Genomic DNA, 12,459 nt, shown 5'->3' with positions numbered 1-12,459 from the left:
GAGATCCCAGTTGCCTCCCCTTCAAGCCCCAAAGCTCTCCAACCCCACTTACATGTCCCAATCCTTGCAAAAATCCTTTGGTATGCAGACCACGTGGAATGGAATAGCGCTCACTTTCCTTTCCGCTAATAGAAATCTTTAAAATTTGCCAGCACTGCAGTTGCACCAGTTAAACTTGGTCAGAGTAGGAACAGTGTTTCCAGTCTGGCCTTAATTTGGGCTTTGTTGCATAAATGTTAATTCCATCTATTGTTTTTCACATGGGATTCTTGAGAGCCAGTTCTTGCCACTCATAAGGATCTAGGAAAGCAGGTGGACTCCACACACAAGAGGAGACTGTACCTTTAAAGTTTTATATGAAGATATTGGTTTAACACAAAATAATATCCTTTTAAAAACTATCGACATGGACTGTGTTTACTGGAATCCAATACAAGATTTTTCCCCTTATTTAATGGAGGGGGGTGGGGGGAGCCTGATCTTGGATTCAAGTACAAGGCAGCAGGGGAGACAAGTAGCTGCTGCAGCTCCAGCCCTGACACTGACCCAGGGTAAGGGCTGGAGCCACAGATACTGCCTACTCCCCACCCTGCTGCTTCTCTGCTGCTTTTGCCCCCCACTCTCCCAGCACTTATCCTTGCTCCAGCAGGCTGCAGCCCAGGGCACGGAGCACATTTGTTCTGGTCCCAGCCCAGCCTGGTAACAGCTGTTGTGACGGCAGCAGCTCTGGTCACACCCCACTGGTCCTGGAGGGGGCTCGACTCAAGGCACCCCTTGCAAAATGCCAACTCTTCATTTTCACTTGTTTTTTGACTACAGGAAAAATAATAAAGCAATTCTTCTGTTGCAAAGAACCCAAAAAGACCACAACAGACGAGAATGTTGTAACCCAATGAATTCCTATTTGAAATCTCTGGGTTTATCCTGTGAATCTTGTTTGCACACCTAACAGTGCTAATATTGTGAAGTACCCTGTGACACGCTTGAAGGGACGTCAAGGCAACCCAGGGAGCCACAACCCCCTGGGTAAGAATCACTGTTATAGACTCTAAATAAGAGATGTATAGCATATGCTTTTGCTAGCAGAGGGCTTAGCAATAAAGGCTCTTTGTTTGTGAAAGCTTATGCTCTACATCTCCGATTTAGTTAGTCTATAAAGTGCAAATCTACCCTGCCTTCTGCCTGACTTTGGACTCACATGGCTAAATACGGCTCACTCCTATATTCAAATCGTTCTCTCCATTTGATACACAGCTCCATGCATGTCCTTTCGCAGCATCTGATGAAGTGAGCTCAAGCTTATGCTATACATCTCTGTTTTAGTCTGTAAGGTGCAAATCTACCCTGCCTTCTACAACGATAAACCATGTAGACGGGCCGGACGCACATTCTTCCAAATTTTTTCCCTTGTTCATTTGAAGATCAAAATTCTATCAGTATTTTCAAATTTTTAAAATTACAGCCAGTTCTGCCAAGCACACATCTTTGTGACATGGATATTGCAGGCACTGCCTGGGCAAGATGCATTGTAGAGCTGTGCACTGGATTCATTTATCTGTCACATTGCACTGCATCGCCTACACTTGGCGGAAAAGGGAAATCAGCCCTAACGAAATCAGCCCTCTTTTTCCCCTCCTTACTTTGCCGGGGCAGGTGATAGCCAAACTGGCCCAGTGCTGTGTCACTTAACTTTGAGTCAATGGGACTGTGTAAACCTGCGCTAGTGATGGATGTTCAGAAACCAACACGCTCTGTTTTTCAATCCAAAAAAATGTGCACATCTTTAAAAGAAATATCTTGGGGGGGAAAAAAAAAGATATCAATAAAATATTTAATAAACTTATCTGTACAAAATATTAAAAAGGTTAATGGAGAGTATACAGGAATGCTTATTTAACAAATATATACTGCTATATAATATATTCAAGAAAATATAGATTGCTGTGTACAGTTCATTTACAATTCCATATGTACAATCTATTTAAACTTTAGAATACATACACACAATGCATTTACACCATCACTTACAGAGCTGTCTTCTTTAGAAACATTTCACACAGTCAGACCTGGACAAGCTGAACAAAATAAATGTATAGTTTAGAGGTACAGACAAAGACAGGAGGTAAGTTATTGTTTTAAGAAATGGATTATATGGGTTAAACTGGAACAATGAACCCTTTGTTGATTTTTTTTTGGTCTTTTCCTTTCTAAAACATATAAATAAAACCATGGCTGATCAGCAGAGATCCTCATATTGCTGAAGGAACTCCAAATAGAGTTGTTCAGTCTTAGGAGGAGGCAAGCATAAGAACAGCAGGTTCAGTAATGCAGCAGGCTGGATGAACAAATTGTATTAGGATCATTAGAAATACGGACCAGAGAAACCAGTGTGTTCTGCAAAAAGATGCATCAAGTTCTTATTAACAAATAACCCCCATAGAATTTCAAAATTTCAGCATCTGTGTCTTGAATCTCTAGTTAGCCATCTAAGCAAAAGGGACTGATTCGCAAAGGCACTGAGCCTTCACAGCTTTGACCAAAGGGAATAGGACTTCTGGTTGCTCAACACTTCTAAAAATCACATCAATCGCACTAGGTGCCATTTAAAAGTCCAAGTGGTACTACCTGACTTGCAGTAAAATACCAAAACGGTGTGAATTATAACCAAATCTCATTGTATATGTGCCAGTGTGCAAGTGACACCATATTTCAGATCAATGTGTTCGTGTTAAGTCCGCTGCAGTTGACTGAATCACCCATTGAAATCGACTTTCCAAAATAAAACGTTCCACCCACAAACCTGCACAGAAATAACGAATTTGGTTCTAGTGAAATCAATCCAGTTAAATTGGGACTAGTACGGGATCAAACTGGCCATACATGTCGTCTTGAAAATGTTGGACTTAAAACCTCGACGTGGCTTTGCCATCATATTGAGTCATTTTCACCCATACTCTGATCCTTATCATTCTTACATGGGTGTAAATCATTGGCTTTGCTACTGAAGGGACTGACGTTGCTCCAGAATAAAGTGGCGTAAGATCAGAAGCAAGCTCTTTGCCTGACTCAGCAAAGCATTTCAGCATGTGTTGAATATTAAGTCTGTGCTCCCCATCTTGGAAACCTGGCCTGCCAAAATACAAAAATGCCTAGGAAGAGGTGATGGTGAAAGGCAAGGAACAAATTCAAGATGCTGACTGTAACCTGCCATTCATTAAAGGTGTTACCAAGATGAGATTAAGGCTTGGTTTAAAAGATTCAAAAACAATCTATTAAAAATATCTAGATGTGTGACACTATTTCTAAGCTGTTCTATCTGGTCCTCACATAAGTATAATTACATACAGCAAGCCTGAATGAGATCTCCTTTGCATCAATGAAAGTCCGGCCTAGCTCCAAGAAAATAAAGTTACAGTACTGTAAAACTAGAGTCAGTGTCAGCAAGGGGAAAATTAGCCTCAGTACCTAGGAATAGTCTTTATAAGGCTGCAAATATACACTCAGAGATAGATATAAGGCTAGGGCCTTTTTAAAGTCCAAAACCCTTACAGAAAAGGCAGGATGGCATACATACAACATTGCTATTGCTGCCAAAGTATTTGGTAAGGCACAATATTATAAATAGGTATTGAAGACTGAATACAGATTGTCATAGAAGACATAAACCCACTCTCATGACGGTATAGAGTAACACACAGTCAGGCTGCCTGGTTGTCTACCAGTGATTTATCTGAAGAAAAGGAAGCCAGAGAAATCCTCCCTGTTACCGTTCAGTGGCTCTGCACAGTCAGTAACTCCCCATTTGTTTTTCCCTTTTTCTCCACATCCTTTTCCATACTTTACATTATAATCTACTAGAAATCCTATGTCACATTCTGCAGATTGTGGGTTTTTGTTGCACGCCTAGTCCCTCTACAAATAAATCATTGGGCAAGCTCCTTGGCTACCATACAGCAATGTGGTCTCATTGATGCCAATGGAGATACATGGATTTGCGGTAGCAGTGCATTTGGGCTACAGTGCTGAATTGTCATTTCATTGTTGATGATTTAAAAATGACCATGCCATGAGAATATTGACTCATTTGATCTAGCTGTCTTTTTCAGGCTTGATCAAGTCAGCTGGAGTTTTCTCATTGACTTTTTGTGGGCTGGGCAATCAGGCCCTTACGCAGCTAAAGGAATTTTCAATATTATTAGTAGGAGCTATGGGGAACAACCCTGGATAATAGGATCATTTGAAAAACAAAGGTCATGCCATACAATGTTCAGACTTTCCTTGCCTTCTCCCTTGTCAGACCTTTTTCTCAACACACACAACTACATTATCACTCTGGAAACAAAACAATAGGTCCTGTTATTTTAGTGCTGGCTACAAGTATGACAGGAAGCCACCAGCTTTCCAGACTTAGCCAGGGCAGGTACCTACCCTTCCTTGCTATTAGTGTTTATGATATGTGTGTCCAGTTGTATTTGGTCTTTTGTGCATGACTATTAATAACATGAAGTGAAAAGCAGATTCCTTGCCTTTTCAACATTACAAGAAAATATGGGAAATTAAAAACTTGCTTCTGCTGCTCTTGGAGTCAGTATCCTTCTAGGCAGGAAAGGTAAATCCTAATTCATCACACCACTGCATTAGTCCAGATGTAGTGCCACTGAACACCATGCAAAGGTATAAGAGTGGTAATGAAACATGCTCATCTCTGATCACCTCCAAGATCTTAGTTCTAGAAAACACTTGGGTGCATGTTAACTATACGTGAGACTATCAATGGGACCATGCAGGTAAAGAGCGTTTGGCACATGCTTACACATTTGCAGCATTTGGGACCAAAAGCAATGAATGGGAAGACTATAGCCTTTTTTCGATAAGTAAAAGTCAAAACAGAAATTGTATAAGTAGCCAATGGTATTTAGGAATATGAGCAAGAGACATCAGCAGCAGGGATCCTGGTTTTCTCTGATTTTAAAAAAAATCCCAATTTTTGGTTAAAAAGAGGTAACCCCAAATCCACATGTTTCTGTGATTTAAATAAAACACCACTAAGATAGATAGATAGATAGATAGATAGAGGTGTTTCATTTTAATCATGGAAACGTGGATTTGGGGTTACCAGGATCAGGGTGGTAGTTAAAATCTATATGGTATAGATCTACAAAGAACTGTCTATAATATTAAACTGAAGATTGGCTTTTAGAAGCATAGCAGACAGAAATAGCTGAGGGATGTGTTTTGAGCCTAAAACCTGTTTGTTCCAATGTAAGCCAAGATAATCAATAAAATTATATCACTATAAAACTCCTGTAAAACCAGAAGCAGCCCCAACATAATTCTCCAGCAGTGTCATTGAGCAAGCTGGTGACTGCTCTTTTCCCTTCTACCCTTGTCTTGTCTGTCCTATATAAAAAGTTTTTATTACATTGTTGTGGTTACTTTAAGAGAATTAAAGAAAAAAAATCTATGAGAGAAAAAAAAAGGCTGTAAACGTTCTGGAAAAAGTGCTTTTTGCCAGTAATCGGCTTGGACGTCATAATGATTAGCAAGTTACCTTTGGCACCAACCCATTCTGCTCTCTGCTCTCCCCACCCGCTATTCCATAGCACATACATACATTTGTACGCGACAGCACTCCTGAGATTTTAGGATGGGAAACAGCAATGCATTTACGCTCCTGCTTAAGATCCATTGGCTTCCAACCCACTTAGCATTAGGCACATGCTTCAACTTTTTCCTGAATGTGGGTGCTTCCCCGATGCAGAGCCTCAAGGCCTACAACTCAAATGGTAACAATTTGCAAGTTTCCTCTCCCCTTGGTGAGCTATTCCCATGCAAAGGAGAATGGAGCCAATAAATTGCAAATACACAGTCCTTTTCTCAAATGCTTAATATTTCTAGCTTAGCTGTAATTATATCCTGCAGATAAAAATGGTGCTGAAGGTCAAATAAATCCTGCTGTAGAATATTCCCTTCATGGAAACTGTGGTTTTTTATTGGAAAGGTTATATAAATACTGGAGATTGAGAACCTATAATTATCCATTGAAATCACTCTAAATCTACTGAATTCACATTTGTTCATGTGCAAACTCTGGTACCCTATTTATACTGTTTGGATGTGCCCAAAGATTTAACTCTGGCAAGAGGTGGCTGGTTAAAAAATATCCTTGTATTTAACAGTTTTTATGACATAAAATGTTATTGTTCTGGCTTTGAATTAAGGGAGGTGAGAGAAGGAGTGGACAGGGCACTAGTCTGAGACCTGGGTTCATACCCTGATCTGCCACAGGCTTCTTTGTGACCCTGGACAAGTCTCTTTGTTTTTCCAGTGCCTCAATAACCCACTTGTAAAAAGGCATTGTATTTCTTCCTTTCTCTATAAGGTGCTATCAAGATAAATGCATTAAATATGGCAAGGCACTCAGATATTACAGGGATGGACACTGCCTCCCTGCCAGAGGGACTGATGCTTCCTAACCCGCTGCTTTACTTCATGCCTGTTGTTCCTCATTGTAGCTGTACAATACCGCATGGAAATCCTTGCTGCACAAGTCCTTATTTCTCACCTCAGGCCTTGAGCAGGATTGAAGTGGTGTGTCGGCCCCGTGTTAGCTCTCAGCCCGTGTGAATGTCCCCATGGAGTGTAGGACCAAGTTTTTCATGTGCACCAAAAACTCCCTCCAGAGTTGTGAGGGCCTCGGGAACACAGGAGCTGCCCACACATGTAATTAATATTGTCAGATACTGCACAGGAAATATTGCTGGGCTTTTCTCCCTTATTTTCCAGAGTCCCCTGGTCTCAACCTAGCTATGGTATTTTGCAACTTTTTTGGAATGACGTTGCAAAAAACTCTGCACAGAGACAATTGTTGTCTGCAGACTGACCTAAGGAACCGAGCTTGCAAGCACTGGCTTCAAGAATAAGCCCCCGTACTCCAAGCTGAAAAACTGAGGAAAGGATTATATCATCAACTGAGTTATGCTGAGCAATGCTCCTTGCCACTAGAAGGTAGTAGTGAGCACATGTACAAAGAACTCCATCCCAGCTCTGCTTTATCTTACCATCTTCCATCCCTCCCAGGAATCATATCCTATATCAGGTTGTGCTAAAGATGAACTGAACCTCAGAGGTTTCACTTACACCAGCTTTGTACTGATTAACCGCAACAGTTTTTCTTGATTTGCACTCAGTGCAAGTACAATACCGTACTCTCCTTACACCTCCCCACTGCAACAAAGATATCCTCGCTGAGAATCGGAATAGCTGCTCTATTCAAAATAGGAGGCGGTGCCCAGTTTGGGGTCTCAGTTATACAGGTGTAAATCCAGAGTAACACCTTTAACTTCGAAGGAGTCACGCAGGATTTACACTGTTATAACTGAAGGCCACGTTTGTCCCAGTATTCACAAAGACTGACTCTCTGTTCTTGTTCCCCGCTTAGAACACGAGCGTTTTTGCAGACTGCATTTTAATGGACAGATAAAGCCCCAGCCTTCAATAAGAAACAGGAGGAAAAAAGAAGTTTCTTGTGGCCAAAACAGACTGAAAGCTCTTGTTCCTCTGTGGAAAGTGAAGGGGAATCAGATTCTTCCTGAAAAGCAACACTATAGAAGATAAATGTGCCTTTGTTCCGCACTTTCTCTCTCTGTGATTGCTATTCTGATTAAATTCTCCTGACATTTTGCAGGCAATAAAAAGGGCAGAAGAGGTGCTTTTCTGACAGATGTGCAGCTCTAGTTCTCCCTGTCTAAAACCAAACATGCCTGTTCAGAGGGGCAATCAGAGATGCAACTTGATGATTGGCTCAAATATGAACAAACAAGAGACGTCATCAGAGATCACAGTCACTAGTGACCTCTCTCTCTGTTCCAGACCCTCTTTTTTTGTCTTAATTTTGTGATCATGAAAGAGGCCAGACAGAACTCCAGAGCCTGTATCATGCTGGTCCTCCCCCTCCATCGCCGAGACCAGGCAAAGTACCGAATGGTGGCAGCAGCTCTACAGGCTGTCAATCCACCGGCATGCCAGTGTAGGTCAATCTACCGCAGATCTCTCAGTAGCACCCATCAATGCGGTGGCTAACCTTGTTCAGAAGGAGCTTTCGGACTGATAGGTGAATTCTGTCTCCAGGGCCCTTTCTTTCCTAGGCACTTAGGCTGTCAGCAAGAATGTCAATTACTGTCACTCGTGTTAATGTCTTCTGTGATGTAGCCCCTCCGCCACTTAGTAATTGGTTAGAGGCCACCAGTCTGCCAAGGGCCATTAACAGCCCCCAGCTGGCAAGGACATTCAGCTCTGGATATGGTACAGCCCAGCTTTGAACCTCTGTCATGCAAAGGGTTTTATTTGGAAAAATAAGTAAATGAGAGAAAAAGCAGCAAGAAAAACAAAAAAAAAGCATCCAGCAGCTTCAAAAAAAAAAAAGGCTCAGTGACATTGTAAGAAAATGACATGATATTTCCAGAACAAATTGCTGCAGAGCAGTTCACGGCAGCCTCCTCACTTTTCATAGCCTCTCCTAACTTTTATTCTTAATAACGCTGAAACTTGAAACAAACCTGCGAAGTCTCCAGCTGACCTTTGCTGCAGCACTTGCCCCAGCTTAGCCTTGTGAAATGCCTGTCACCTAGCTAGCATTATTTACAAGCCTCTAACCACAGAGAGCTGGGATCAACAGGGAAGTCATAATACAAAAAAATAGAAATTTAAATTTAAAAAGCCCACTGGCAAGGAGTCAAGCCTTCCTTTTCGCTGCTAACCTCTGTGTGTCAGAATAATCCCAGTATAAGAATATGCCATACTTAGCACTTATTTACATTCGTTCCGCTATACGAAGCCAAATTTCCCTCTCTGTTGCACTGATATAAATCCAAAGTAGTCGGTGGGATTAAAGTTCATTTAGGACAGTGCAAAATTTCTTCCCTACCCTCTAGATTTCGAGGGCCTGATCCTCAGCTGGAGTTACGATGGAGCTATGCCAGGTAGGGATCTTGCTCAGCATCTATTTCATTATTATTAATGTTGTATGGTTTCTTCTCTGTAACTGTATTATCCTCTCCGGGGGTTTCTTACAATTCGAGTTGGATCTGAACCAAGCCCTTGGTCCAAACTTTTCTGAACTTTAAAATAGTTGGATCCTGGTCTAGTTTTCGGAGGTTACCCCTTCCCTCTACAACAGCACAATCAAATCCCCAGATCCAGGCACCTCTGAACTTTGGGAAAGTTTAGCTGCTTAGGCAAAGTTACAACATTTAATTTAACTCCTACGAAAGCAAAGGACCGTAGCTACCAGGCACTGATGCACATTTGGCAATATTTTAACTGATAGTAGAAAACACACGCTCTTTTGCAAAGGATCTGCTAAATTACTGAAGAGAAAGTATGAGCAATTCAGGACTGAATATTAGCCTGTCTTATACAGCACCAGACCCAGGACACTCACTTCTGCCCTGAGAGTGATTCATACGTATTTCTGACTTCAAAGCATAAGTACTACTTAGGTTGGCAGGCTGCCCAAATTACTCGGTCCGATTGGCATTGTACAGAGTGCCCCCGTTTAATTCTATATAGATGGACATTGGGTTGTGATGAGTCTTCTATGGATCTCTACGAGCAGAGCAACAGGTAAATTGTTCAGCTTTCAAGGTCGGAGTGCAAATGCTAGCAAATATTTTGCTCGCATGCTCTTTGAGCCTATGTGAGTAACCCCGGTCTGATTTTATCTGCCAATATGCAATCATAAGGCATTTTGCTTGGGGGGGTGGGAGGGGAAGAAAATAGTTGAAATGGTAGAGTTTTCTCTGTGGGGCTGCAGGACCTATCCAGTCATTTATCTTCTTTCAAAAATGGTTTTAAAGATATTAAGTCTTTGGGCCTGCTTCTGTGTTCTGCATATTAGAGCAAATTATTGACATCGGACGAATTTTGCAGATTCATAGATTTAAAGCCAGAAGGAACCATTATATTCATTTAGACTAATGAGAACACAGTCCCCAGAATACTACCTAGCAATTTCTCCATGTAGACAATGAATTCTGTCTATGCAATAGCACACATTAGGAAACCAGCCAGCCTTGATTCAAATACTTCAAGTCATATAAAACCACAGAATCCATCAGCGAGTTGCTTCAATGGTTAACATTTCTCCGTGTTCAAAACACAGGCTTTAATTCGGGTCTGATTTTACCTCACTTCAGCTTCCAAACATTGGGTCTGGATGTACCTACTTTTTACTACTAAAAAGCCATCTACTTCCCAAAATCTCTTTCCCACTTACAACGGTGATGAAGTTCTTTCGTAACCTCCTTTTGAATAAACTAGTTTGAGACTCTTAGGTCTCTTAGCTCCTTTCTGAATCTTTCACAATTTTTCCATAATTTACAAAGTGCAACCAGAATTAAACTCCTTGAATTTCTCTTTAACCCAACGAATGAAGGGATAATGCCCTGGAAAATCAGAATGTGATGAAGGTCGATGGGAGTCTTGCATGCCTAAGTGCAGCAAGATGAGGCCTGAAATCTATTGTTCATTCCCTAACCCTTCAAGCAGGTTCTTAATAGGTAGTTAACATTCTTCAGCATCTCCTTGGCAATTCGTCATTTTTGTTCCTGGCTATATGACAGCTAGCCAGGATATAATTGAGAATGAGTACTATAATTGCAAAAAGGTGCTTACTCTTAAGAGTAGCCCCTTTTCAATTCAAAGGACTGAGCAAGGCTTGCCCCACTGCAGGAAAATCATTTGCAAAGTTTCCTGGTTCAAAAACTGATCGTTGTAATTTTCGAAGAGCATGAAAAAGCCTCCCAAGCCAGTATGTGTCGGATTCTTTTACAGTCATAACACATCACTGTTTAAGTCCTGTCGAACCAGCATTGTTTGCTACAATGGGCTGGTAAGATGTCTGAGTAGGATTCGCCTATCTCTTACATCAGTTTTACACCAGTTAAACTCCACAGACTTCTATTTGACATGCACTAAAATATTGGTAAGGCAAAGCAGAATAAGGCCCGCTGAGCACCGTATGACAGATGTTTGGAACTAAATCCAGCTGCCAGGCAACGGACAGCCGAACTTGGCCATTGTGTGCGCACGGCACTGGACAGGGGTTAAAATCATTTCAACTCAGGAAAACAATAGCAAAATGTTCCCGGGGCTAAGAGCAGGCACTCTGATTTCATCCCATGGGAAATTTCACAGCCACATTACAAACCCTTAAAAAAGAGGGTTTTCAAACCGATCACGAGCTGAACCCTGGTTTGCCTCCGAAACTAGACGGCACCCATCTATCCACCTTTCAGGCAACTGGCTGCAACTTCCTTGATCCTCCGTGAGGGGAGAAATGAAATGTTCTTCCAATAGGGAAATGTCAATGGTTTCGCTTGAACAAGGACAGGGCCATTTCAAAGAGAGGGAGAGAGAGAGAGAGAGAGAGAGAGACTCGCTACCTCTGACCTCCTAGACAGGGTGGGACAGCGAGTGTCTGTATAGGTGTACTGAAGATTGTAATTCCTGGAAAAACAGCCATGGAGGGCTTTTGTTTTGTTTTGTTTCCTTTGAAAGTGCCCGTTTGCAGGATGGTTTCAGAACAATGCTGAGGAGCAGATTTACCTAGGGAAGCAAATGTACAGACCACTGCCTGTGGGGAAAGTCCGTAGCACCCAGCAATGATCCTGCACCTCCTGCTGCATCTCTCCCTCCAGCGTCAGACCCTGCAGGCAGAGGGTCTGAACAGCAAACCCTGCCTGCTTGGATACAACAGACGGGGCCTCGCGAGGACGGCTGCGATGCCTCTTCTTACCTTTACTTTCAAAAGGCACGTGCCAGGAATACGCATAGACACGAGGTGGGGCTGGCGGAGACAGCAGACATTGCTACCTGCAGCCGCAGGTCTCCACAACCATGTCCTCGTACTGCTTGTAAACCACATTGTTCCCGGAGTCGATGTAGAGGATGCTGATGGGGCTGAGCTTGGAAGGCACGCAGCAGCTGGGGGGGGTCGACTCGGGGTCCATAGAGTTCATCAGGGTCTGGATGATGGCATGGTTGGTGGGCTCCAGGTGCGACCTCAGGGGGAAATCGCAGAGGCCCTCACAGTGATACGCCTCGTAGTCCAGAGGGGCAATGATCCAGTCGTCCCAGCCCAGCTCCTTGAAGTTGACATGCAGGGGCTTCCTGCTGCAGCGCGTCTTGGCCTTCTTGCCTTGCCCCCTGCCCCCAGACCGGGCGGCCAGCGCAGTCCGCCGCCGCCGCCGCCTCCTCCTGCGCTTGGGGGGGCTTTCCCCGCCGGGCCCCGAGACCAGGGGGCTGCCCAGGGCTTTGACCTTGTCCCGGAGCTCCTTGAAGAGGCTCTCCCGCCGCTGGGCACGGGAGAAAGCCACCAGCAGGGCTCTCTCGCGGGCTGCCTGATGCTGCTTGCCGAAGCCCAGCTGCCCCGGGGGCAGCGCTGCCCCGGACGGCTCG

The 12,459-nt window shown here is 43.2% G+C and overlaps 1 protein-coding gene across 1 annotated transcript in view; it reads right to left on the bottom strand.

The window, feature by feature from the left end:
- Positions 1 to 11,823: 11,823 nt before the first annotated feature.
- The window catches only part of GDF7 (growth differentiation factor 7), a 6,018-nt gene continuing 5,382 nt past the window's right edge, over positions 11,824 to 12,459 (bottom strand). Inside the window, exon 2 of the mRNA XM_006034384.2 lies at positions 11,824 to 12,455. Coding sequence (XP_006034446.1) covers positions 11,871 to 12,455 — 585 coding nt within the window. The 3' untranslated portion in view covers positions 11,824 to 11,870. The remainder of the gene's footprint in view (positions 12,456 to 12,459) is intronic.

Source organism: Alligator sinensis, unplaced genomic scaffold (assembly GCF_000455745.1).
Source record: "Alligator sinensis unplaced genomic scaffold, ASM45574v1 scaffold200_2, whole genome shotgun sequence".
In the NCBI taxonomy this organism is placed as follows: Eukaryota; Metazoa; Chordata; order Crocodylia; family Alligatoridae; genus Alligator; species Alligator sinensis.
This window is presented reverse-complemented; position numbering and strand designations above follow the sequence as displayed.